The sequence below is a fragment of the Giraffa tippelskirchi genome, chromosome 13 (assembly GCF_054371585.1).
Source record: "Giraffa tippelskirchi isolate mGirTip1 chromosome 13, T2T-mGirTip1v1.2.pri, whole genome shotgun sequence".
Taxonomy (NCBI): domain Eukaryota; kingdom Metazoa; phylum Chordata; class Mammalia; order Artiodactyla; family Giraffidae; genus Giraffa; species Giraffa tippelskirchi.
This window is the reverse complement of record NC_137287.1, coordinates 38,177,673-38,205,379: the sequence shown is the minus strand read 5'-3', so window position 1 is coordinate 38,205,379 and position 27,707 is coordinate 38,177,673. Positions and strand designations below refer to the sequence as shown.

Sequence of the window (27,707 nt, the reverse complement as noted above, 5' to 3'; positions counted from 1 at the left end):
CCACTGCGGCACGCAGGCCCAGACACTCTGAATTTTTAATTTTTCAACAGAAATCAGAAACTCAAATATTCATGTCAAATCTGACTTTAAATGCTTGCATTTACTTTTTTAAAATGTTAGAACCAAACAAAACTGTTTTATAACCAGAATTAGCCTGTGATGGCTAGTTTGCAACTCTTCGCTAATCTGGAAAATGAAATCCATGAGAAAGTCTACCAACAGAGAGAGAAATACAAAAGCTGCAAAGAAGAGGCTTCTGGGATTTCCCTGGTGGTCCAGTAGCTAAGACTCTGCACTCCCAAAACAGAGGGCCCGGGTTCAATCCCTGGTCAGGGAACTAGATCCCACATGCTGCAACTAAAGACCCCGTATGCCACAAGGAACAGCAAAGCTCCCAGGTGCTACAACTAAGACCTGGCACAGCCAAATAAAAGAAATAAAAATAAATATTAAAAAAAGATGCTGATGGAAAAAAGGTGCTGACAGACTTGCTCATCCATTTCCATTTGGTAGAAATTAGGGAACAACTCTCACAGAAAAAGCAGATATCTTTAAAGGGCCAGATAGTAAATATTTTAGGAGTTTTGAGCCCTGTTGCTCAACTCTGCTGCTGCAGCAGGAGCGTGGTCACAGACAACATATGAAGGAACGGGCATATCCACGCTCTGATAAACCTTTACTTACAAAAATGCTAAGTCTTGTTTGACCCATGCACCTTCATTGACAGAACACTGAGATAATTCATAAAGGAAAAGACTGGTATTTAACAAAGTTAAAATTAAGAACTTCTGTTCATCAAAACAAACAAAAAACTCCATCTCCCTCTGAAAAACAAACATCAGGCCAAGAGTGAAGTGGTGAGCTACAAACTAGGAGAACACATTTGCAACAATTGACAAAGGGTATATTGATAAAAGATTAGCACCCATAAAAAATACATATGTGAAAGTGTTAGTGGCTTAGTCGTGTCTGACTCTTTGCAACCCCATGGACTGTAGCCTGCCAGGCTCCTCTGTCCATGGGGATTCTCCAGGCACAAATACTGGAGTGGGTAGCCCTTCCCTTCTCCAGGGGATCTTCCTGACCAGGGATTGAACCCGGGTCTTTCGCATTGCAGGCAGATTCTTTACAATCAAGACGAAAAAAGTGGGGGCAAAAAAATATGAAACATGAACAGCATTTCACAGAAAAGGAAATATGGCCAATAAACCATAGAAAAAACGTTATTAGCAATCCATTAAAAGGCAGTTAAAATCACAACTGAAATATCATTTCATAAGCATCAAACCGACAAACATTTAAGACGTCTGGAAATGCCAAGTTCTGGTGAGGATACAGCACAGTGGGGAGTCTCACAGAGCTGATGGAATGTAAATCCAGATCCACTCTGAAAAAAATCAAGTGTGGAGTAAAAACACACACTCTAACCCCAGCAACTCCACAGGAGTCACGCACCCTATGGAAATGCACCCGTGCGCCCGCAGGCAGGATGCCTGCACAAGGACGCACCCAGAGCCTCGTCTCCAGAAGCCCTGTGCGAGCAGTAACCCCATGCCTGTGCCGAGGGTGGAGGAAGGAGAAGCAGCACGTTTGCGTGAGGGCATCTTATAGATCTTACAGACAACACCTGGAGCACAGCAAACGATCCAACAGTACACATGCTTACGTCAGGAATCACACCTAAAGAAATGAAGGTACAGTGATACAACCGAATAAGCAGGTGATGCACATTACCCCAGATAAAGCTAAGAAAACAACGTTGACCCAAGAAAGTAAAGTCATAGCAGAACATACCCCGTATGATTTCAACAAACTGTGTGTGTCTGGATGTGCATCTATACATATACACACATATGCATAAATGAAAAGCAAGGGAATAAAATCCAGAATATTCAAGTCAGTGGTCACATCTGGGGGAGAGAGAAGGGGACATATCAGGGAGGGCACACAGTGCCCTCGAGGGAAAGTGATGTCTGTTCCTGAGGTGGGCAACGGGGATTCCTTTATGCTGTTTTTAGAAACAGCACAGATGTATTATATGCATTCCTTTTTAGATAGCATGCATTTCACCAAAAGAATGAAGGGGCGGGGGGGGGGGGAGGTTGGCAGGAAGGAAAGAGGAGAGGGAGGGAGAGGGGAGGGAAGGAGGGAGGGAAGCAGACAGACTTTGGGTGGGGACCTAACCACCAGCTTCCACCCTTCTGGGTCACTTTGGACTTGCAAACAGAGATGCACCTGAGCCTCTGGAAACCAGCCTAAGAAGAGCAGCTCCCCACGGCTCGGCCTGTGGGAGGTAATGTGGCTGGGAGCTGGCTCTCCCTGAAGCCTGGGAGGGCAGGGTAAGCCTGGGGTGTAGCCTGGCCTGCAGTTGGGAAGCGGAGGAGCTGCAGGAAAGGGAATGTGGCAGGCCCCGAACAACCCAATCAATACCTCCTGAGCGAAGGCCCCCACTTTGGCATTTTGCTCTACTTCAAATCACGGTTAATCTTCACCAGCTCAGATGACAGGAACGTCTGCAGAGCTATTACTTTTTCAGACAGTACTTCTGGTGACCCTGTGGGGACAGTACTCAGGGTTGTGGGAAATGGCCTGAGGCCAGTGGAAGGGGATCTGGCCACATCGGTCAAGATTACAAACCTTCTAATCTGGCAATTCCATTTTGGGACTTTATTTTGTGGATACAGCTGAACCTGAATATAAAGAGAGATGAAAGTCCATACACTATAGCAAATTCCTGGGAACCACCTAAGTGTCCATCAACAGAGGGCTCATAAATGATGGTGCCTCCTGACATGGGACCACTACTATTATGTGGCTATTGAAAAAAAAAGACTGAGGAACCTATATACTGATACAGAACGCTCTCCAGTATCTATTAAGTGGATAACAGAACATGGAGAAGTGCGTATCCTGGCAGAAGAAAAATGTATATCTGCCCACGTGCTGTGTGTGCTAAGTTGCTTCAGTCGTGCCTGACTCTTTGCGACTCTATGGACTGTAGCCTGCCAGGCTCCTCTGTCCATGGGATTCTCCAGGCAAGAACACTGGAGTGGGTTGCCATGCCTTTCCAAGCAATCTTCCTGACCCAGGGATCCAACTGCGTCTCATGTCTCCTGAACTGGCAGGGGGGTTCTTTACCACTAATGCGACCTGGGAACCCTACTCTATGCATCTAACACTGGCAGGATAGACGAAGGATACACATACAACTAGTAATTGTGATGACCTATGAAGAGGGGTATGAAGGAAAGGGGGACAAAACGGAGAGCAAGACTTCTCAATGAGTATCTTTCTAATCAAATATTTAATTACTCAAAACAGTAAACTAAAACAATGTGGCTTTCACATAAGGGCTATCACATAATTCATATGGAAAAATAAAAGTGCACATACAGCCAAGGTATTTGTGAAAAACATGAGGAAATATTATAAAATATTAAAACACATTAAAGCTACAGTATTAACTTCTCCCCTCACTTATTATATCAGAACAAATTCTAGATGGATTATAAAAATGTGGCTACCCACCAAGTATCAATGTCGGGGTCATGAGAAGGTCCCTAAAAGACATACCAGATGAGGCTCTGGGGTAGGGGTCCCCCCAGGAGTCAGGGGCCAATGACCAGGCAGAGTGTCATCAGTAAAGGATTAGCAAATACATTATAATATATATATAATGGATACTGTGAAACACAGAACAATGAGGCAATGGTGGGTCTAAAGTGTCCTGATGCTGAATTAACTCTAAGATATGTTAAGAAAACACCTGGTCCAGAACAGTGGTCTGCATTTGTTACCATGGTGACTAAACACATGTGTGTGTGTATGTTTCTTCTCATAAGCCACGCGTGTCTTGTGAGGACACCCGAGAAATGGGCTGAGGGGGCTGCTCTCAGGAGGGGAATTGGTGGCTGAAGGTAGCAGCTGAAGAGATATGCTTTTCACTGCACACTCCTCTGTATCTTTTGAATTGTGCTATGTGTATGAATAAGCTATTCACAACATTCTTTATAAAAAGTACCCAATTACAAAAAACATTAAAAAGTAGTTACTAGAGACATAAAACACATTTATAAAGGGATATAAAAAGCTTGGGGAAATGCCCTTGAATAGTAAAAGTATTTAAAGGTGCCGATTCTCTAAATTAGTCTATTTTTTAAAACATGATCCCACTGAAAAATTAAACAGGATTTTTTCCACTATTCAAGCAAATTCTAAAATTCATATGGAAAAGTAAAAGTGCACATACAGCCAAGATATTTGTGAAAAACATGAGGAAATATTATAAAATATTAAAACACATTAAAGCTACAGTATTAATTTCTCCCCTCACTTATTATATCAGAACAAATTCTAGATGGACTAGAAAAGTGAAAATAAAAGCTAAAAGTACTAGAATTAATTAGAAGAAATATTTAAAATAGCTTTGGGCTTCCCGGGTGGCTCAGCGGTAAAGAATCTGCCTGCCAATGCAGGAGACTCAGGGCCAATCCCTGGGTCAGGAAGATCCCCTGGAGAAGGAAATGGCAACCCCCTCCAGTATTCTTGCCTGGAAACTTCCATGGACAGAGGAGCCTGGCAGGCTATAGTCCATACGGTCACAAAGAGTCAGACGTGACTGAGCATGCACACAAGCAGAATAACTTTATTGAGATATTATTCACCCACTTAAAGTGCACAATTCAATGACTTTTAGTATACTTACAAAACCATCATCACTATAATTACACCCCAGAAAGAAACTCCACACCCATTGGCAGTCACTCCCTGTTCTCCATGCCCCCAGGTCCTGGCAACCACATTCCACCTCTATGGATTTGCCTACTGTGGACAGTTCACATAAATGGAATCATACCATACATGGTCTTTTGTCTGTGGCTTCTGTCACTGAACGTGATATCTTCAAGGTTCATCCACGCTTTAGGGCATAGCACATGTTGTCGCTCATTTTTATGGCTGAATAGTATCAATTATATGGATAGGCTACATGATGTTTACCTCATCAGCTGATGAGCAATTGTGCCATTTCTGCTTTTTGGCTATTATAAACAATGTTGCTATAAATACTGGTGTACAAGTTTCGATTTTTAAATTCTCCTGGGTGTAAACCCAAGAGTTGGAATTGCTAGTCAAATGGTAATCCTATGTTTAATCATTTAAGGGATGGCAAGATGGTTGGTTTTCCAAAGTGCTGCACCATTTTATTGGAGAAGGAAATGGCAACCCACTCCAGTATTCTTGCCTGGAGAATCCCAGGGACAGAGGAGCCTGGTGGGCTGCCGTCTGTGGGGTAGCACAGAGTCGGACACGACTGAAGTGACTTAACAGCAGCAGCACCATTTTATATTCCTGCCAGCAGGGGGTGAAGTTTCCAATTTCTCCACATCGTTGTCACAGCCACCGTTGTCACAGCCACCATGGTGAGTGTGACGTGCTACCTCACTGTGCAGGGACTTGCATTTCCCTACCGAATGACTAATGATGCTGATCATTTGAGATTTTTCCTTAATGACTTGAGAGTAAGGAAATTTGTCTAAATAAGACACATAGCCCCAGAATAAGACACATAGCCTACACATTTATGGACAACATGAACATTAGAGTCAACAGAGTAGACCTTAAAAGGAGGTAAAGAAAATTGTGACTGTGTGAGGTGATGGATATTAACTAATTATGGTGATTATTTTGTACATACAAATATCAAACCATTATGCTGTACAACTAAAACTAATATAACAATCATATGATTATATGTCAATCATATCAACAGAAAAAAATTACAAAATTTTAACGAATAAACGAAATCAATTAGCAATAACCACACTTTAAAGAAATTCAGGTCAGTGGGCAAACACACTAGAGACAAAAAAGTCTGAAACACATGGCAGAGGGTCGGTTTCCTTAATGAAAGGAGAGCTCTAAGAGCTACAGGAAGGAGGCCGGGTGCACGAGAAGAACGGCAATGCACCAGAAAGACATCAGTGGCTCAGCATCATAGAAAAGGATGCATTACCACACTCGTAACTAAAGAACTGACTTTTCAAACAAGATAGAAGACTTCCCTGGTGGTCCAGTGGTTAAGAATCCACCTACCGATGCAAGGGACACGAGCTTGATCCCTGATCCAGGAGGGACATTCCATGGGACGACTGAGCTGGCACGCTGAAACTACGGAAGCCTGCGCACCTTGGAGCCTGTGATCCACAAGAGAAGCCAACGCAATGAGAAGCCTGCACACAACTAAAGAGTAACCCCTGCTCGCCACAACTAAATGAAAGCCTGCCTAAATGCAGCAATGAAGATGCAGCACAGCCAAAAATAAATAATTTTTTTTTTAAATAAGTAAAACCAGTAACATTTTCACTATCAGACTGACAAACATTTATAAAGTACTGTTATGCTAGCACTGGTGAAGGGTAAAAAACTGTTGGCAGTGCTGCCAGTGACTTTAAAAAAAAAAAAGAAATGAAGCTAGCAAACAACCTAAAGGTCCATCAGGAGAGAGTTAAGTGAAGAAAAAGAAATGTAAAAAGGCAAAATGGTTGTCTGAGGAGGCCTTACAAATAGCTGTGAAAAGAAGAGATGTGAAAGGCAAAGGAGAAAAGGAACGATATACCCATTTGAATGCAGAGTTCCAAAGATTAGCAAGGAGAGGTAAGAAATAAGAAAGCCTTCCTCAGTGATCAAGGCAAAGAAATAGAGGAAAACAGTAGAATGGGAAAGACTAGAGATCTTTTCAAGAAAATGATATACCAAGGGAACATTTCATGCAAAGAAGGGCATAATAAAGGATAGAAATGGTATGGACCTAACAGAAGCAGAAGATATTAAGAAGACGTGGCAAGAATACACAGAAGAACTGTACAAAAAAGATCTTCACGACCCAGATAATCAAGATAGGGTTATCACTCACCTAGAGCCAGACATCCTGGAGTGTGAAGTCAAGTGGGTCTTAGAAAGCATCACTACAAACAAAGCTAATGGAGGTGATGGAATTCCAGCTGAGCTATTTCAAACCCTAAAAGATGATGCTATGAAAGTGCTGCACTCAACATGCCAGTAAATCTGGAAAACTCAGCAGTGGCCGCAGGACTGGAAAAGGTCAGTTTTCATTCCAATCCCAAAGAAAGGCAATGCCAAAGAACGCTCAACTACCGCACAATTGCACTCATCTCACACGCTAGCAAAGTAATGCTCAAAATTCTCCAACCCAGGCTTCAACAGTACATGAACCATGAACTTCCAGATGTTCAAGCTGGATTTAGAAAAGGCAGAGGAGCCAGAGATCAAATTGCCAACATCCGCTGGATTATAGAAAAAGCAGGAGAGTTCCCAAAACCATCTATTTCTGCTTTATTGACTAAGCCAAAGCCTTTGACTGTGTGCATCACAACAAACTGTGGAAAATTCTGAAAGAGATGGGAATACCAGATCACCTGACCTGCCTCCTCAGAAATCTGTATGCAGGTCAGGAAGCAACAGACAGAACTGAACAACTGGTTCCAAATCAGGAAAGGAGTACGTCAAGGCTGTATATTGTCACCCTGCTTATTTAACTTATATGCAGAGTACATCATGAGAAACGCTGGGCTGGAAGAAGCACAAGCTGGAATCAAGATTGCCGGGAGAAATATCAATAACCTCAGATAGATAGATGACACCACCCTTATGGTAGAAAGCGAAGAAGAACTAAAGAGCCTCTTGATGAAAGTAAAAGAAGAGAGTGAAAAAGCTGGCTTAAAACTCGACATTCAGAAAACTAAGATCATGGCATCTGGTCCTATCACTTCATGGCAAATAGATGGGAAAGCAATGGAAACAGTGAGAGACTTTATTTTGGGGGCTCCAAAATCACTGCAGATGGTGACTGCAGCCGTGAAATTAAAAGACGCTTGCTCCTTGGAAGAACAGTTATGACCAACCTAGACAGCATATTAAAAAGCAGAGACATTACTTTGCCAACAAAGGTCCATCTAGTCAAAGCTTTGGTTTTTCCAGTAGTCATGTATGGATGTGAGAGTTGGACTATAAAGAAAGCTGAGCGCCAAAGAATTGACGCTTTTGAACTGTGGTGTTGGAAAAGACTCTTGAGAGTCCCTTGGACTGCAAGGAGATCAAACCAGTCCATCCTAAAGGAAATCAGTCCTGAATATTCATTGGAAAGACTGATGCTGAAGCTAAACTCCAATACTTTGGTCATCTGATGCGAAGAACTGACTCATCTGAAAAGACCCTGACGCTGGGAAAGATTGAAGGTGGGAGAAGAAGGGGGCGACAGAGGATGAGATGGTTGGATGGTATCACCACCTCAATGGACTTGAGTTTGAGTAAACTCTGGGAGTTGGTGAGGGATAGGGAAACCTGGCATGCTCCAGTCCATGGGGTTGCCAAGAATCGGACACAACTGAGCGACTGAAGTGAAGGAAAGGGCACCCCATGGTGGCCCCAGGGCTCTGGGCATCAAGACCCAGCAAGTGCAAAGTGGGAGGGGCAGAGTGCACAGGGTCCTGCCCGGGGCAGCCCCTCTTCTTTCCTGAGGGAAGCGGGGTGTGGACACCCCTTTGCCACAAAGGCTTTTTCTTGAACCACTGGGCAGTGAGCTGAGAGTCAAGACAGAAGATTTTTCATTGTTCCAGACTATTATACATCACTACCTTCTCACTAATAAAAACAGAAAGCAGTTTTCTCAGAAAACTGCTATGACGTTAGCTTGAACTCTAACTACATACCTCCTCTTACCAACTGCCTGCATCTCCCCTGTGCAGTTGAGGAAAACGGCCGGGACACTAACGCCCTCACTCAAGAGCGCCCCTAGCACGGCCCCGGCCTCCCGGCTGTCCCCTAGTTCACCAGCCCAGTCCTGTCTCAGGGCCCTGGGCTCGACTGTTCCCTCTGCTTGGAGTGTTGTTCCCCAGACACCTTCACCTCCTCCCAGGCTTTGCTTACATACCACCCTGCATGTGAGGCCCCCCACAACTGCCCCTTCTACTGGGATCCCCTTCCCACTCTGGTTTCTTCACGGGGCTTATTGCATGACATCCCCATAGTGCGTTCCCGTCCACGCTGACCGCACTCCACGGCAGCACTGCAGAGGCCAAGACTCCTGCCCATCTCGTCTCCTGGGTGCCCCAGGCCCACTGCAGGCACTGTGGGGGGGTGTGTACAGAACTGATGCAGCCACATTGTGGGGCACATGCTCCAGTGGCCATGATGGTCTGAGGTCACAGGCCCTAGATAAACACATGGTCATTTCCTCAGAAGGTACAGCCACAGGACACAGTGTTTCTCAGACTGCAGGTCAAGATTGTTGGTTATGAAGCCAATTCAGTGAGCTAGGTCAGAATTTTTGTTCGTTTGTCTAATGAAACAGAAAGTAAGAGAATGCATAGGGCTTCCCTGGTGGCTCAGTGGTAAAGAATCTGCCTGCCAATGAACGAGACACAGGTTCGATCCCTGTTCTGGGAAGATCCCACTGCCTCCAAGCAAGTAAGCCCGTGAGCCACAACTACCGAAGCCCGCTTGCCCTAGAGCCTGTGCTCCGCAACAAGAGAAGCCACCGCAGTGAGCAATCTGTGCACCCCAACTAGAGAGTATCCCCTGCTCGCTGCAACTAGAAAAAAGCCCACAAAGCAATGAAGACCCACCACAGTCAATCAATCAATAAAATTATAATAAAAAATTTTTAAAAAGAACATATAGCATAATACGGTTAGTTCAGTTCAGTCGCTCAGTCGTGTCCGACTCTTTGCGACCCCATGAATTGCAGCACGCCAGGCCTCTCTGTCCATCACCAACTCCCAGAGTCTACCCAAACCCATGTCCATCGAGTCGGTGATGCCATCCAACCATCTCATCCTCTGTCGTCCCCTTCTCCTCCCGCCCCCAATCCTACCCAGCATTAGGGTCTTTTCCAATGAGTCAACCCTTCGCATGAGGTGCCCAAAGTATTGGAGTTTCAGCTTCAACATCAGACCTTCCAATGAACACCCAGGATTGATCTCTTTTAGGATGGATTGATTGGATCTCCTTGCAGTCCAAGGGACTCTCAAGAGTCTTCTCCAACACCACAGTTCAAAAGCATCAATTCTTCGGTGCTCAGCTTTCTTCACCGTCCAACTCTCACATCCATACATGAACACTGGAAAAACCATAGCCTTGACTAGACGGACTTTTGTTGGCTTAATACGGTTAATACTTAATACGGTTAAGTATTTACAAAACTCTTTCAGCTAAGTGTGTACATGTATTTGTACAGTATATGCATACTTGTATAGTAGATCATGATATGAATGCATTTCTTACTGGGAAAACATGACAAAAACGTTTGAAATTCACTCATCTAATATCAACCTAACATTTCTAAGTTAAAGCTTCAGATTCTATAAAAAGAAAAATTAATAAATTTACTTGTAAAGTTTAAAATTCTGCAAACTAAAGGTACTTCCAGATCAATGAAAAGGAGAATTAACCCTCTCCCAAAAAGGGAAAATACAATACTGGAAAAAACGAAGTTCTTTGGAATGTAGCCTCAGGCTTTTTTCCCCATAACACTGCCAACTATTTTACCACAGTTTTATGCTCTATGCTCATAACCGTGAAATTCTCTGCTTTTCAGTAAGTTGGTTTGGATGGTTCCATTATCTCTCAAACTTCACCAGATATCCCAGGTTAGCTATTCACAACTGAATTTTGTTTCTTAAGTTCTATAACCAGTTGAGGTAAGTCCTATTTAAAGTGTATCAATATTCTAGACAGAAAGCTCTTCACTTTCTATGTATATATCAAATAAAGAGATTTCTTTCTTTTAAAATTTTCTAGTTCTTATCTCTAGCATTCCTGAACATTTTCACTATTTCTTCCTGTTTCATGGCCTGTTCTAATCATTCACTACTAAGCAATACTGACACTATCAAGAAACATCAACTCCTGAATACAAAGAAATGTAACAAAACCAAAAGAGAAGGGCATTTCTGAACAGCCAAAACACAACACATAAAATCCACATGCTGAGCTTCAGTTAAACAAGAATATCTTGTTCCCTCCTAGAATTCTCCTCTCCTTAAAAAAAAAAAAATTTGCTAACAAATTTTTGATCTAGCTTTCCAACCCTCACCTGAAAACGGAGAGGAGCAGGGAACGCAGCTCCAGAGGCCTGGCAGGTTCAAATGAGAGTAACAGAGGCTAAAAACAAACACTCAGGACGCAGTTTCAGTGTGGGACATTTTACAGACAGAGTTGTCGTCACAGCCCAGTGGTCCTGCAGGGGTCTGTGCGTTACAAGACCCTAAATTAACATTCACAATGACCCTGAAAATATCAAAGAAAGATTCTGTTACGCTGCATCTGTGATTAAGTCTTTTAGAAAGATTTTTCATCACAAAGGTTGAAATGAAATGAAATGTTTTACTAATCTACAAGTAAGTTTCATGGAAAATCCCCCCAGGACTCCATTCCCTGCAAATGGTGGGATGTCAGTGTGTGCAAACTTCAGAAGGACCACAGGACATGCTTTGCTCACTCCGCCTTCCCAGCACACATCGGCTCCCTCCCTACCCCGGTTCTTTAGGAAGACCTGCACCTACTATTTTGTCCTCAACAGTATTGGTGTATGTGTGTGTGCGCGCATGCATGTAGTCATGTACAACTCTTTCTGACCCCATGGACTGTAGCCTGCTCGCCAGGTTCCTCTTGTCCATGGGATTCTATTGGAGTGGGTTGCCATTTTCTACTCCAGGGGATCTTCCTGCCACAGGGATGGAACCCAGGTCTGCTTCTCCTGCATTGGAAGGTGAGTTCTTCACCACTGCACCACCTTCTTTATCACAGTTTGTTCCTTTCAAATATGGTATTCATTCTGGCTATCTCAAAATTAATTCCTAATATACTAATCACATTTGTTGATTATACAGATGTTAAATAACAGCCATTCTTTCAAAATGAGTTACACCCATGACTCAGGTACTCCTAAATTCAATTTACCTGATCTGTGAGCAACAAAAAGCAGGTGGAAATAATGCCCCCAAGCAGACAATGGTTCTCCAAGCTACAACTTTCATCACCTTTAATTTCCAGGGGCTTTAGCAGATATAACCAGCAATAGCAGAAACATCTGGAAATCTACCTTTACTAAATGCTACAGAACTACAGGTAAGTCTCTGTGTGGACTAAGCAAACAGCAGCTTCCTAGCAAAACGCTAGTGTTCTGTATCAAGACTGAGCAGAGGGGGTTTGAGACAAATTCTAGGGGACTTCCTGGGAGGTCCAGTGGCTAAGACTTCGCACTCCAACGCAGGAAGCTGGGGACTTCCCCAGGTTGGGGAGTTAAGATCTCACATGCTGCAACTAAGCCCAAGTGCCACAACGAAGACCCAATGCAGTCAAAGTAAATAATTTAATTTTTCAAAAAGAAAGAAAAAAATATCTAGGTACCAAGAACGCAGGAGAGGAAAATCCTCTGGCTATGAACTTGAGCATCTCACTTGAGAGTGAAGTGGATACATTTTCACTGATCCTAAGTTGATATCTTGGTTTGAGAGGAGCACCACTGGCCTCTCTAACAGTCTCTCCTCTGTCCTGTTACAACTTGGTATTTTGATACTGCTGCTGCTGCTAAGTCGCTTCAGTCGTGTACGACTCTGTGCGACTCCACATACGGCAGCCCACCAGGCTCCGCCATCTCTGGGATTCTCCAGGCAAGAATACTGGAATGAGTTGCCATTTCCTTCTCCAGTGCATGAATGGGAAAACTGAAAGTGAAGTCGCTCAGTCGTGTCTGACTCTTAACGACCCCATGGACTGTAGCCTACCAGGCTCCTCTGTCCATGGGATTTTCCAGGCAAGAGTACTGGAGTGGGGAGCGAGAACTATTCATTTTTCCTTCCTGTTTACTCACCACCCCGACTTCCCGCCTCCTGCAGCCTGAAGCTGTATGCCCAGGAGGAGCAAGAAGCTTGGGGATCTTTCTTCTTAGTTCTGATCAATTCCTCCGCCAGAAACTAATTAGGTCTTTGCTCATCTATTACATTTGGGTTGGTCTGCTCTTCTGCAGACAGTACAGATCACTCAGGCCCCTCATCCTAACCAAGTGTCCCACGGACTAAAGACCACCTGGTGCCTTCTGGACAGCAGGCCACAGATCCCTCCTCTGTCCACAGGCTTCTTTGGTACTGGCTCTAAGCCCCAGCACACTATAATGATGGTATTACCATTCAGAGTTTAAGCAGTTAACCATCAAAAGCTTTATTGTCACGTTAAATTAGCAACACACACAGCTGCTTTACTGAGAGAGGGAAACCTGACTGGCAAGTGACTCCCCACATTCTGAAAACAGCCTGAACTCCAGAAGTCTGCCTGAACTCTTGTGAAGAAAACTACCAGCAAAGGCTCCAGCCAGTAGAGAACAGAAAAGTTAATTTAAGCACCAACCGTTCTTACTATGGCTGCCTCACAGTCTTGTTTTTGCAATGCCAACCAAAAGAGTAAGAATGATACAGGACTTCGTGGTGGTCCAGTGGTTAAGAATCCACCTGCCAATGCAGGGGCCATGGGTTCGACTCCTGTCCAGGAAGATCCCACATGCCACGGAGCAACTAAACCCGTGCGCCACAACTACTGAACCTGCACACTTAAAACATCCACAAGAGAAGCCACCACAGTGAGAAGTCCTCGCTCAGTGCAACTCGAGAAAGCCCGCCCACAGCAATAGAGACCCAGCACAGCCTAAGTAAACAAAAAATAAATAATAAATTTTAGAAAAAGAATGGTACAAAGAATGAATTATAAACACACATGATTAGAGCATCTTAGAACATGAGGAGTAAAAAGAAAAGAAAATCTCTTTCTTTCTCTCCCCAGGGGAGCTGGGTAGAGGGACAAGTCAGCTACCAAAAAAACACAAGAATCAAACTGACAAGACTGCTCCCCTTTAATGAAGATGCTAGAAGACAACAGAGAACTATCAGTCTTTGAAGGAAATTATTTTGACCTGGAATGCAATACCCATCCAAACTACAAGTATGAGAGCAAAATAAAAATTTTAGACATGGTGGGGCTTAAAAAATTTACAACCCATTGTCTTTTTCTGCAAAACTAACACAAGGGTATACTCTGGTAAAACAGGAAATAAATCCCAAAGGAAGGAAGGCGTTGGATACAAGTAACAATAATAAAAACTACAGTTGTTTTACCTGTTAATGCATGATATCTTCAAAAAATCATTGTTCAAAAAAAAGAGACTGCAACATCTTAAACTCAGGTAACAGAAAAAGCTGTAAAACAGATGAAAACATTCTTACTTTTACCCATGCAAATATAAGTTAAACAAGATATAATATAAGTTTGGAAATACCCAGTGTTGGAGAAGATGCCTTGCTATAGGTGGTTTCATTCCCAGCTAATAGGAATATAAATTGCTTAAGCCTTTTTGGACAGTAATTTGGCACTATCACGTAACATTTCAAATATGCACACGCTGTGAACCATCAATTCTAAAATTCTAATTCTGTAATTCTAAATAAATGCCACACATGGTCACAAAGATTAAATACTCGCCCATTCTAAACAGCACGCTAATGACCAGAGCAAAAAAAAAACAAAACACCAAGACAACCCAAAAAACCGCCAATCAAACCAAATCCTCGGAAATCATCTTTATAACGTCCGCCAACAGCACAACGTTAAGTAAACGATGATACGTCGTCGTCCGTAACACAGAATACTACGCGGCCGTTGTACAGTCGTAAACTGATACATACAAACAGAAGACATATGTAAGCCATTTTGGAGCTTTAAAAAAAAAGTCTGTAGCACAAAGCATAAACGGTTTAGGCCTTTTTACGTAAAACTCGTTAGATGTGTGTATTTATATGTGTGTAAACCAGGAAGGAACGCCAAGACGTTCACCCGCCGTAACTTCCGAGTGGGGAGTGAAAGCAGGGACTGCGGTCATGGGTGTTTTTCCAACATTGATTTGAGCACCTCCCAATTCCAAGCCCTGGGTTACGGAGGTCAACAACCCAGAGTCCGCGGGCTGCGCAGGGCCTTCACGTGTGTCAATGGGACGAGGGACCACTCCACTTGGGGGAGGGGAGGAGCCAAGAGCACCCAAGGGGCTGAGGTGAAGCCCGTTCCCAGCGCACACGCGTCCTTTGGTTTCAACTCCCCGAAACTGCCCGCGGCCCCTCCGCCTCAACCCGGCCTGACCAGCTCGCTGAGGAGCAGCCTCTCCTGCACGCAGTCACGCGGGCCCGGGCTCAACCCCGTCACCTCCGGGGAAACCCGCAGCTCGGGCCGAGCCAGGTGCCCCCTCAACGTTCGCCGCGCGCTGGGAGCATAATCCTCACAGAACCTCCCGCGCCGCGTGAGGGAGAGCCGCCACCGCGTCCCACACAGAAAAGGGGCTGTGGAGACCCGGGGGGCTCCGCGCGTTCCCGCCCCCGCTCGCTTCCCACCCTCCTTGTCCGGTCGCCCTAACCTCCGCAGGCAGCCGCCAGCGCCGGCGCCCGCAGGCGGCGGCCCCACAGCAGCAGCGTCCGCAGCTCGCGAGCCATGTCGTTCCTCCGGCGTCCGGGGTAGCCACGCGCGCCGGGGGCGGGGGCGGGGGCGGGGGCGGGGGCGGGGCTTTCTCCGGGCGCGGCGCGGTGACGTCACGATGCGCGCCCGGCTGCCCGCCTGCCCGTCCGCCGCCCGCGCCGGCGAGTGGGCGGGGCCCTCTGTGGCTCGGGCGCGGCCGGCCCGCGCGAGGACAGTCGGGCCTGGGGGCGGGACCCCCGCGACCTTGCGTCACGTTGTCAAGGGCGACGGCCGTGCGCGTGGGGCCGCCCGGGCACTAGCCGGCCAACTAGGCCTCGGTATGTGCGTCCCAGAAACCAGGTGCAGATATTCGCACCCACCGCGAACAGCGTGAAAAGGCAGCGCCGGGGCAGAAGCAGTTAACATCTTCGGGGTCTTTGTAAGTCCCCAGCCACTGGTCCAGACCGCTGGAAGTCAGTCTCTTACAACCAAGTCAGGCCAGATAGCTAAAAAGAGTGAAAAAGGAGAATTTCAGGCTTGGCTTGCTTACACCAAAACTCTGGAGCCAAGGCCCACCAGCAAAACTGGGCTTATGCATTGATTCCAATTCTCTTGCCCTCCTAGATGTGAGTCTGGTTGGAGATTCGGACCATCAATGTCACAGAGCCCCAAGCCAGGTAAAACGCAGACTCTCCGGCAACGCCTGAAGTGGGGCTCAGGAGGCCCCCTGATGACTGAGGTGATGACTGAGGCACACTGAAGACTCGCTGCCACAAATAATTGCACAGAAATGAGTCGAGGTTGTGACAGGATCTTCAAAGGACAGGAGCCAGGAGAGGGTCCTCCAGTGGGGCCTGGACGTAGCTGCCGCCGTGCGGGAGGGGGTGTGACAGGGAATACTTACACGAAGAAGGTGTCAAGCATGATCGCCAAGTTACAGACTTGAGCAGCTGAGAAGGGGAACCTTGAAGAGGTGGGCCTATCGGGATGGAAGAGCCGGAGGTTGCTCATCTGGAGACTCCAGCAGCCTCCTCACTGACCTCCAGCAACCCGCCCCCGCACCCCCCTCACCCCCGCCCCCACCCACCTCCAGTCCCCATTCTCTGCACAGCCGCTGATGCTAGACTCCTCCATCAGGGCACTCCAGCGATTTCCCTGCTCCCTCAGCCTCAGTCCTGCATAACCTGACCCCTGCCTGATCCCTCCCTCACTACACTCCAGACAGAGCTAGTCCCAGACTTAGGGTTCCCCGGATGTCACTGAAATGAGGGGTCTCAGACTCTCATTTCATGTGTTGTTCACTCCACTCAGGAAACCGTGTCTTGTAAGTGCTGACACATTGGTCGATGGGGCAGTAGGTCTAGCCTGGGGAGCCCTCTTATTACAGAAAGAGGAAGTGGTATTTAGCAAAGGGAGGAGGGAAACCTAGGCTTCAGTTGGTGGTGGTGGGGTAGGGGGTGGGCCGACCTCTGCCAAGACAGGCGGGACCCAGGGCAAAGCTATCGGGGTCCAGACACACCTACCACGGCCCTCTGTCCTCTCTTGGCCTGTGGCCTTCAGAGACATACCCTCAGTCACAGGTCTTTGTGATACTGAGTCCCCTGGTAACCCAGGGAACTGTGGCTTTTTAAAGTGCCCAGGGATCCAAGCCAGTCTTGAGGAGGTCATGATCAGATTTCAGGCCCTATGCAAATAAGAAAAATGGAAGAAGGGAAAGAATGAGTAGAGGCAGAAGTACTTGAATTGATGGAGATGGGTGGGGAGTCGCTTGGGGAGAGCAGAGAGAGAAATGGAGGGAGCGGTAGGCAGAGGGAGACCCCTCGATCTCCCACCATCATCGTGGCCACTGTGAGGCTGCTCATTCCTTTTGCAGAAGTCACTGCCTTCCCCTGGGGTAAGCTGAGGGCCATGAAAAATGCCCACTGCATTTTTATTCACAATAGCCAGAATATGAGAGCAACCTAAGCGTCCACTGATGGAGGAATGGTAAACAAAACATGTTCTATACGTACAGTGGAATATTATTCAGATAAGGAAATTCTGACACACACTCCCATCCCCCAGTAAGAATCAAGATGCTAGCAAGATCCCGGATAATCTATCCACGTGCACGTTAAGCTTGAGAAGGAAACACTGTCCCTTGGGACACATGGCAGTGGAGGATCGCGTGCTTCCTCAACAGTGGAACGGCCTGCGATCCTCGACCTGATGGAGAGACCAACTGGACCCATCTTTGAGCCCAGCACCTTCCTTCAGGACTTGCCTCAGGTGCCTGAGTTCTCCCAGGGCTGTATATCGCTGCTCAGGAGCCAATCAATAAACATTTCCTGAGTGGACAGACCCGGTGCTTCTCTGAACATCAGCTGGAGGCAGCAGGTGTGCATCAGGAGACCTGAAGCTGCTCATTCCTGGGGGGAAAGGGGCCTCAGCTTGGTGCCACTCACTGCCCTCTTCCCACACGAGGACCCCTGCTCCTCATCCAGGAAACCACAGCTCAGAACTCAAGTGTCTGGAGGGTGGGGAACAGTGAGAAGCAGCCCCCCAGGAACCCGAGAGTCCTCTGTGCTCTCGCGGGTGGAGGCTTCACTCTCACAGGTGATCCCACTTCTGGCAGCTGAGCTCCTGTCAGCTCTGAGTGCCTCCTGAGTGGCCCCCCGGGCCCCTCTGCTCTTTTCTCTACATCTCTTGGCTTTGGGAGCACAGCTGCGGTGCTGGCATCTGGTCCCCAGGACTCTCCCTCTCCGTGCAGTGGCACGAGGCAGCCCTCTGTCTTCTGTGGCCCCAACCCTGTGCCCAGATGTGGCACAGAAAGGACCCCCCCTGTCCCTCGCCATCCTTCCCTGGAGTATCCTCTCTGGACAGTTTCCTGAATGACTTGTGGGATGCAGGGCCCTCACCTCACTTGCAACATTCCCTAAATATCACCACCTCCCTCGAGGACCCTTTATTGTATCCATATCATTGATCTGCTTATAAGAAGTTTACAAGCCACGGGGACCCATGATCAGACATTAAACCCCTTTCCACACCTAAGCACTCTCTAGGCGTCAGGTGGGAGGTGGGTTGGGGTCATCTACACCAGGAGCTGGAAGCTGTGGCCACTGCCGTTGACCAACACTGTCACCATTTCTTCTCGGTGCCAAAGTAGCCACATGGTCCTTTGTGAGGACCTGTGACCACCTACCACTGTCAGTGATGTTCAAGAGGCTATGCTGTACCACAGTGCCCCTGTTTCACCACGGTACCCGAGTGGGCTCACAGTGAACCTGGGAATAGGAGCGGGGGGCCATGGGACGCTTCTTAAGGCTGGAGGAAAAGCTCCTTTCCAACACAAGGCGTGAGTCTGACTGGGGCTCACATCCGCCCTGGGTGCTCATGAATTCAGACCAGATGCTGCCTCTGTTCTCCCACCTTACAGAGGGGTGGACACACATCTGAACAGCACTTGTTACCTAGTGTTGCTGTCTTTCACGAGGCTGGGAAGGCAGAGGGGCTTGCTCACGGCCAAGGGAACTCCCACCCCGAGGTCTCTTCCTGATCCCCTGACACCTGAACCGCTTCCTCGGGGTGTTCTGTCAGTGCCCTTTGAATCCTTCAGTTTAGTGAAGTGATTTCAGTCACAACATAGTCACTGGATCCAAGTCCATCCTCTGTGGAGAGGCGAGAGCTCCTTGAAGGCACCGCTTGCATCACCAGCTCCTTGTCAGTTTCTCAGCTTTGTCTGTGTCAGCCTGGGTGCTACACTCAGGTTAGTATCTAACAACTGACCGGTTCCTGTGCTCTTGACTTTGAGTAACAGTGTTGTGGCTTCATGATCCCAGGCGGATGCTGACCCCAGCCCCACCCACTCCTGCATGTACACACGTCTACTTCCCAGCACCGGCCTTGAGTCAGGGACTTCCTGGCTACCCCCTGGCTGCCACCCACACTCAGTTTTGCTTTTTTAGGGTAGCTTTCTTTGGCTGTGCTGCACAGCTTGCAGTTTCTTAGTTCCTTAACCAGGGATCAAACCTGTGCCCCCTGCAGTGGACATGGGGAGACCTAACCACTGACCAGGTAATTGCCAAAAGTAGCTTTTTTCTTGTGTAGTTCTAAAAGCATATTTTGGCTCAAATAAAATCTTTGGTTCCACTTAACAGCAATCAAAAGAAAGTTACATGTCTTCAGCCTGAGATATTAGAAGGCTCTTCACCTTGTGTTACCCAGACATTGCAGCCAACTCCTGTTTTTAACATGCTAAATTCCCAAAAACATAAACACATGACTAGACAAAATCAACTGAACCCTTTTATCTTATGACTTGGCTGCTAAGCTAATTCTAAGGGTCGTTAGCCAACTGGAACCATCCTTGAATCCACGCAGTTTTACCAGCTTTTATTATAAACACCAGCACATTTCAAGTTTCCTCTTTTTGATCACAAATATAGGGCTTTTATCTTCTTTTAAGTAGACAGCACGTGAGATACTGTGTCAGGGCTTTCCGGCTCACACAGAAACTTCCTTGCACCAAGTGCCGGGTTAGCATCCGGACCACACCCTCAGCCGCATCCTCTGGCAACAAGACTGCACGGGATTTCCAAGAGGATGAGGTCAGTACAGAGCTTTGGACTCCAGGATGACCTAAGAGACTCCCCACTGGCCAGGTTAAAGGGCTGTGCATCTGGAGTATGAGCCTGAAGCTGCTTCTCCAGGGCCCAGAAGGCCCACACTTCTTGTGTGAATACAGACTCAGCCCAGGGCTCTCTCATCATTGCAGAAGGCAACCAGGAAGAGGGGCTGGAGCAGGGATGGCACGTGGCCTTGGGTCTGGCCTTGTTTCTCTCTGGCCATGGGTGGGGCTGGATGGCAGCAAAGATGGTGGTCCTAAGTCTTACCTGACTAGATCTACAATATTAGAACAAGATTCAGAGCTCTGTGTCACAACTCATTTCTTAAGAGTTTCCTCAAATTTAGATTCTCAACTCACATTATTTTGGAAATATTTCTATGAATTCAGGGCCAAAAGGAGAGCTATTTGGGCCATGATTTCCAAGTTGAACATCACAACCCTTGACCTAGTCCCCCGTGGCTGGGGGCTGAGGGAATGGGAGGCAAGACTCTAACTTGCCTGTGGCCTAGGAGGGACTATGCAGACCAGAGAAGGAACTTCAGCTCTCCTGCCCGTGGTCCTCTTCTGAGATGTCATTTCTACAGTGCTCAGGACCTTGCATGTCAACCCCTCAGTAAGGACCCCTGAAACTAGAGCAGAGAGTTAAGGGAAGGACCAGGTGGTGGCGAAGTGCAAGCGTCACTCGAAGCTGGAGACCTCTTCTCATCACAGCGGGGCTGGCAGTCAGTGCTCTGCGCTGTGCCCCCGGCAGCCCCCAGAGCAGCCCCTCAGGTGGGCAAGGGCTGGCTGGCGCCGCGTCCGCCCAGCCCAGCCCAGGGGGCCGTGATGGCGTCCTCCCTTGCTGAGCCAAGGTGAGGGCCGGGCGGCGGACTCCCTCCGGTCCCCAGGACACCCTCTGCATGAGCTCTGGGACTGGCAGGTAGGAACGGGGGTGGGGTGGGGGTGGCTAAGACAGGGAGTGGACGGGAGACAAAGTGCCGCTTCAGGCCCACTGGTGCCCCCGGCTCTGGCTGGGGGTCTTCTGTCGGCAGCCGAGCAGGACCTGTGTGGCCCTGGCCGAGCCCGGCTGCCCCCACCCCCACAGCCGGCAGGACCACAGCCCCCGCCTCTCCTCTGTGAGCAAACAATCAGAACCATGTCTTACAAAGAACAGACTCCAAAAATATATATAAATAAATAAAAACCTTAAACATTCTTACAGGGATCTTAAAGAACAGAATACATGTTAAAAACTTCGGTAATTTATATCAATTTTAAGCGGTACTTTATATACAATGAGGGGAAAAAAAAACACATGCATAGTCCAAATACAATGTTGAAAACAGCATTTTCATAACAAAAGACCCCGAACACGAAGTGTTAATACCATGTACATGAATTCAAGGACCACCCTTCTTTTTGTCTGTTGCACACAGTTTATTTAACAATATGATATAAGAAATGAGTTGGTGCTTTACCATTCTATACAGTGATTGGATCTTCTTGAATTTTCTTATTTATAGTAATTATAGCGCTTGCATGATTTACACGAGAATTGCTTTTCCTCATTTCAAGTTTCACATAGAAGAAAGAAAAGAATGCTTCTTCTCTATTAACATTAGCATGGTCTAAGAGAGTGATCATCCCTATTTTTTGTCTAAAACCAGTTTTATCAGAGAAACAAAGCAACAATTTCTACATCTGCAAGACAAGAGTTTGGCTTAAGCCAGTATGTATAGATAGACATGTGTGTGGGTGTGTACGTGTGTGCACGCAGGAGCCAATCCCTAGCGTCCAGGGTAATACTTGGAGACGCCCACAGAGTTCACTATAGAAAAAATCTTCCCGCAACGTCTGAAAGTTACCGGGATACATTATAAGCTTGCATTATTTCAGGAATCAGTTTCTGAATATTATTTTTTTCTTCTCACTTTTAAACATAAATGTTTAAAGTCTTGAAAATACAAATAAAAAATATGAATATAATGAACTTGTTTTTCCCGTTAAAAAAAGGCATGAGTCACCAGCAATGACGACAAAAGAATCCAAACAAAACCCCCCTCCCCCCAAAACAAAAAACAAAAACGAAAAAACAAAAACAAAAAAGAGAGAAGAGAGAGACCAGATATTTAAATCAACTGGTTTTTAACAAAAAAATATATTCTTTGTATTGTTTCTTTAAACAGCAATCTACCCTTCCATGGCTTGGAAGTAGCAGTTCCATCTAGGAATAAAAAGAGCCCAGATGCCTGGATTTCAGTACAAAAGGTCCAAGAACATGAAAGGGGGGGAAAAAAAAGTGATGCTCTCACAATGCTACAAACCCTCCACAAACTTTTCTAGGGTGTCTCCCGTGGTGTCGCCGACCAGGGACAGCTCACTGGACAACGCACTCCGGTTAGGGGTGTTCAGCTGCGGGAGCATTGCACTCTGTTCGGGATTTCCCAAGTGTCCCTGATCTATGGAGCTGGCCATGGTGACTGCGAGTCCTGGGTGGGGGGAACCAGTCTGAGGCGAGACGTGGTGCGGTGAAGGCTGGGGCTGTATCCGTGGCGACGGGCTGGAATGTGGAGGCTGGGACTGGGGCCGCGGAGACTGGACAGGGGCCGGAGACCGCACCTGGCTACTGAGGGACGTGGCCATCTGCTGGCCGGGAAGGTGCGAGGCCTGAGGCTGTCCTGAGAGCATGTGCTGCTGGGGGCTCATGGGGTTTGGCTGGCCCGGGGACCCCATCTGCTGCTTCATCTGCTGCTGCTGCAGAATGCGCTGCTGCAGGGCCTGCTGGATGTTGGGGGTGCTGTCTGCGCCCAGCCCAGGCTGCCCCATCTGGCCGAGCTGCCCCATCTGAGCCCCCATTGGGCCCATGGCGCTGCCCTGCATGGGGAGGTGCTGCTGCATCCGCTGCTGCGGCATGGCGGGGGGGTAGCCCGCAGGGCCCGGGGGCTGCTGGAACTGGCCATGCCCTGCCATGCCCCCAGCCATGCCGGCGCCGCCCTGCTGCTGCTGCTGCTGCTGCTGTTGCTGCTGCTGCTGCTGCAGGAGCTGCCTTCTCAGCATCTCTCGGTACTGTGGGTTCATACTCGCCATGCTGGGGTTGTGGCTTGCGTTCATGATGTTCAGGGCCTGGCCCTGGGGGTTCAGGCTGCCCATGGCCTGCTGCTGCGGAGGCACGCCAGGCCGCGGCCCACCGGCTTGCATGGCGTTCAGGTTCTGCAGGCCGGGCTGCTGGTGCAGGCTGGGCTGGGCCTGGAGGCCGGGCTGTGGCTGCAGGCCGGGCTGGCTGGCCACGTACTTGGCTGTGCGCTGTTTGATGAAAGCTGCCATCAGCTGAGGGTTGGACTTGAGGATGTTGAGCACCTGCTGCTGCTGCTGCGGGGAGCTGGGCGACTTCAGGGTCCGCAGCAGGTCCTGGAGGGCGCCGGGTGAGATGCTCCGGGGCGGTTGCACACCGGACATCCGCGGCCCGGCCACGGCTGGCTGGGCCTGCATGGACATCACGGGCCGGGGCATGCCCGGCATCGGCTGCTGCTGGGGGATGGGCGCCTGCTGCCACTGCCCAGCCGGCAGGGTGGGCACGACGGGCCCGCTGACCTGGCCAGGCCGGGGCACGTTCAGGCCCACAGGGGCCATCTGGCTCACCGGTGTCACCATGCCCGTGCGCCCCGGGGGCATGCCATTGTTGATGTTCACCCGGTACAGGTGCTGCTGCTGCTGGGCCTCCCGCTCGATCTGCCGGGCTGCCTCCACCGCCGCGGGTGGGGGCTGGGCGGGGGGTGGCGGGGCCGGCACCTGGTTGGTGGGCTTCCCGGTGGACACCGTCGTGGGTGGCTGAGTCCGGGCCACGCTGGGGAAGCCGGCTGGTGACATGCTCACGGGCGAGGGCTGGGGCTGGGCGGGGGGTTGTGGTGTCTGGGGCGTGCTGGGCTGCTGCGTGGGGGTCCCGGGCGGCGCTGAGGTAGGGGAAGGTAGGCTCTGCTGAGGCACGTTGCGGGTGTTCATGGTGGCCATCCGCCGGCGCATGAGCTGGGCCTGCTGCAGGCGGTGCTGGATCTGCTGCTGGCGGAGCTTGTGTTTGATGTTGAGGCAGAAGGGCACGGGGCACTTGTTTTCTTGGCAGTGTTTGGCGTGGTAGCAGCAGAGGGCGATGAGCTGCTTGCACACCGGGCAGCCACCGTTGGTCTTGCGCTTGCAGCCCTTGGTGTGCTGCACCACCCGCTTCATCTTCTGGCAGGATGGCAGCGAGCAGTTGGCATTGCGGCACTGGCAGGCGTGCACCAGTGACTGGATGCAGCGCTGGATGCTCAGGCGCCGCGACTCCTGGGGGCTCTTGGACTGCGGCTCGCCCTGGCTGCCACCCTCGTCGTCCAGGCCCAGCCCCCACTTCACCATCTTGTGGGTGTGGCTCTTCGTGTTGTAGCAGTTGATGCAGAGGTCGTAGTCCTGCAGGCAAGGACAGGGAACGAGTCAGCATGCAGCCGCAACCAGCAGCCCCCTGCACCCTGTCCCTCGAGAGGCTCAAAGATGCCAAACATATCTGCTCCCTAGAACATCCCTCCAGGGAACACCTGCACCCCAGAAAGCTCCGGAGGCCACTGCCCCAGCTACTCTCTCTTCTGGCGGCCCCTTTGCCCCTCCCAAGCTGCCGGTCCATGCTGTGGGGGACTCCCCAAGTGCCCATGAGGTGTCCCCAGAGCTCTGCAGGGCAGCTCGGGGGCACTGGGGTTGAGGCCTCCACAAGAGGAGGGCTCTCGGCATCCTCGGCCTCCTGGCGAGGGCAGAGCTGGGGGGCACTGCAAGTGTAACCAGGACCCGCTGTGCTCTCCCGTCTGGGTCCCCACCCAGTGCCAAGAGGCCTGTGCACATCCGAGACACTGGGCTGATGCTAACAAAGCAGAGAATAAAATAACACGGTGCCCTGTGAGCGTCTCCTCACCGTGGAAAGGTCGGCACAAACACAGTCTCCCAGGGAAGCGCACCGACTGCCTCCCACCCTGAGGACGTATGGCCTGGACTAGGCCCCAGGCCAAAGCGTGAGGGGACCCCAGCACGGGCACACAGCAAGAACCCCTCCACATCCAGGCCTCTCGTGTGAACCCCAAACAATCTCAAAACCAACGGTGGACTGGTGCACCGATAAGCCTTCTTCACCTGGTCCTTCTCTCCCTGGAAAAAGTCGGCTACGAGTCCCCTGCAGCACACACGCGCAGCCTGGGAGCACTCACCTCGCACACGGTGCAGTGCCAGCGCGTCTCCACATGGTGCTTGCACTCGTTGCAGGTGTAGACGAAGCGGTCCTGGCCCTGGGTGTGCAGCTCCACCAGCATGCACAGCGTGGACCACTTGGAGCGCCGCAAGGAGGAGAACTCCCAGTGCTTGTCCCGGGCCAGCGTGAGGAAGGCATCCCGTCCATCCATGAGGTCACAGCTGAGCAGGGGGTCGGGGTCGACGATGGGGGGCAGCGTGTTGATGACGGGCCCAGCGTGGAGGTGGATCACAAAGAAGACCTGGGGGTGCAAGGAGGAGCCATGTCAGCCTCGTGAAGAGAAGGACCAAGCCTGCCTCTTGCAGTCCCCAGGGCTGAGCTCGGCTGTGACCAGCCACCTGGTGCCTGGCGCAGGCTCCCTGCTCGGTGCCCAGCCACCCCGCCCTGCCGGCCCCCACCTCTTTGTGCTTCTCCATGGTGGCGTAGAGTTTCTGGGACAGGTCGTTAGACACATTGGGCATGCTGGGCTTCTTCTTGTTGGCGCGGCTGATGCTGCTTTTATTCTTGTTGGTTTTCTTGTTGTTCTTTTTCTTGGCGTTCTTGCTGTCGCCCTGGCTGCCCTGCAACAAGATGCATGGTGGTCAGCCCCACCCTGCCCTTTGCTCCACGCTCGGCAGGCGCCAGGCCGCCAGCTCCTGGCTGCGGGGGCTCCAGGGAGCCGGGCTGAGGCAGGTGACCAAGCAGGCCAAGCGGACTGCAACCTGCCTGCTCACAGGCCACAAACACTGCTGCCTTCAGAGGTAAGTGCTGAGAGGAAGGTGACATGGGTGGACGTGGACCCAGTGGGCATGGTGGTGACCAGCGCAGCTTCCCAGCACCTCTAGCCCTCAATCACCCGATCTTCTGGGCCCACAGGTTCTGCCTTCAGGGAGGCCCGGCAAAATTTTGGCAGGCCGAGGACGATGAGCACAGCCCCTTGGGACCCACCTGTGACATGAGAGCTCATCACATCCTCACCCAGGCATTCTCCATTCTGGAAAGGGCTGGGGAGGCTGTGTTCCAAAGAGGACATGCTCTAAAGCACACAAAGGCCACCCAAAGCAGCCAGCAGACATTAAACCCCAGCCCGGGGCTCCAGATACAGCTCCTCAGGCAGCCCTAGGCCCTCCTGGGGCCCCAGGCCCATGCAGTCAGTAATCACCAGCCTCTCAAGATGAATGGGTGAATGGGTCCACAGCCAGTTTATGATCGTCCCCCAGGTGTGCTCCCTGTCCACCTCCCCTCAGAGAGGCCACAACACTGACTCAGTCCTGAGGCCCCAGACCTAGCAGGCGGCCTTCATCCAGAACTGTCCTTACACGCCCTAAATTTGGGGTTGTTAGTCTTGAAACACATCCTACGCTTCTCACTGCTGACAGCTTCGTGTCCAACTAAACCACCATCAGCTCTTACTTGAGCATCTGAAACATGACACACGTGCTCCTGGCTCAGACTCTGACACCTTCCTCTCCCTGCTGGAGGCCCTTCCCCTGGATCTCCTGGGCTCCTCTCTCCAGTCAGTCTCTGCTCACGTACCACCTCCCCAGACGAGGCCCCCTGAAAGCCTGCATCCACTTTCCCTGTGTCTGTTCTGACCTCCTCCACCACCTCAGGGTGCACCACGCATGCACCTGTTCTCCTGCTTCTCTCACTAGTTCCCACTGTAGCCCTCAGGATGGTGCCTGTACACGGCGGGGGCTGAGAGTGACCCGAGCGAGGGCACAAACACACAAGTGCCCAGTGGAGAGCAGGAGGCAGTTTATAACAAAGCAAGTGAACGAGGCCTGCAAATGTGAGTCTCCTCCTCAAAGTCAGTGTTTAACGGAACGGACTGCTTCCTGACCACGACTCCCGTCTGCACCTCTGCCCATCTCTCCCGGGCTCCCTGCAAGATGCCCTCCTCTCATCTTTCCATGTCTCAGCCCTGCTCGTCCTGCCCAGAGAAGCCAGAGCGAGCCCCTCTGTCCACCTAGGAGATCCTATGTCTCCGGGGCTGGGCACCATGGCTGGGCTGCGGCCCAGGCCCAGGCCGGGCCCGCAGTGGGTGACCACACAGTGAGGCTGTGCGGAAACACCACCGCAGACAAGGCAGGCCCCCTCCTGAGGACCTGGCTGCCAAAGCACAAACCCAGCGCGCGGCCTGGCATTACCTCCGTGGTCTCACTGGCCGCGGTGCTCTCCTCCTTCTTCCTCTCCTCCTCCTCCTGCTCCAGCTCCTTAATGCTCTCCTCCAGCACATTAGGCCAGAAGTCCCCCTCAAAGTAGGGCAGCTCCTTGGCACTGGTGAGCCTGTCTTCAGTTGCTTGTTTCAAAATGTCCTACAGAATGACCAAGCGCAGCAGTGAGACGAGGGGGCCTGGGTGACAT

General features: G+C 49.9%; 2 protein-coding genes and 1 long non-coding RNA gene across 48 annotated transcripts in view; 1 reads left to right on the top strand and 2 right to left on the bottom strand.

Annotated features, from left to right (window-relative positions):
* The window catches only part of TRAP1 (TNF receptor associated protein 1), a 52,499-nt gene extending 35,431 nt beyond the window's left edge, over positions 1–17,068 (bottom strand). For 3 of the 44 annotated variants that reach the window (XM_081554964.1, XM_081554932.1, XM_081554948.1), the window contains exons 1-2: positions 15,473–15,566; positions 14,187–14,267 (exon numbers count right to left, since the gene is read on the bottom strand). Coding sequence is in view for 9 of the 44 variants with exons in the window: in XM_081554920.1 (XP_081411046.1) it covers positions 15,473–15,548 (76 nt within the window). In the remaining 35 variants the exon portion in view is untranslated. Of the gene's footprint in view, positions 1–11,113; positions 11,308–14,186; positions 14,268–14,976; positions 15,269–15,472; positions 15,567–15,890; positions 16,017–16,414; positions 16,490–16,597 lie in introns of those variants that run through there. The other 41 variants (XM_081554929.1, XM_081554930.1, XM_081554946.1 and 38 more) reach the window with 23 other exon arrangements.
* LOC145531741 (uncharacterized) lies at positions 15,785–17,848 on the top strand. The gene is made up of 3 exons (XR_014072709.1): positions 15,785–15,949; positions 16,135–16,483; positions 17,575–17,848. It is a non-coding gene; the product is annotated as an uncharacterized LOC145531741 (long non-coding RNA).
* A 3,496-nt stretch (positions 17,849–21,344) lies between these two features.
* The window catches only part of CREBBP (CREB binding lysine acetyltransferase), a 122,838-nt gene continuing 116,475 nt past the window's right edge, over positions 21,345–27,707 (bottom strand). For all 3 annotated transcript variants that reach the window (XM_081554916.1, XM_081554917.1, XM_081554918.1), the window contains 4 exons: positions 27,491–27,658; positions 25,760–25,921; positions 25,321–25,602; positions 21,345–24,538 (listed from right to left, as the gene is read on the bottom strand). In XM_081554916.1, coding sequence (XP_081411042.1) covers positions 22,415–24,538; positions 25,321–25,602; positions 25,760–25,921; positions 27,491–27,658 — 2,736 coding nt within the window. In that variant the 3' untranslated portion in view covers positions 21,345–22,414. The remainder of the gene's footprint in view (positions 24,539–25,320; positions 25,603–25,759; positions 25,922–27,490; positions 27,659–27,707) is intronic.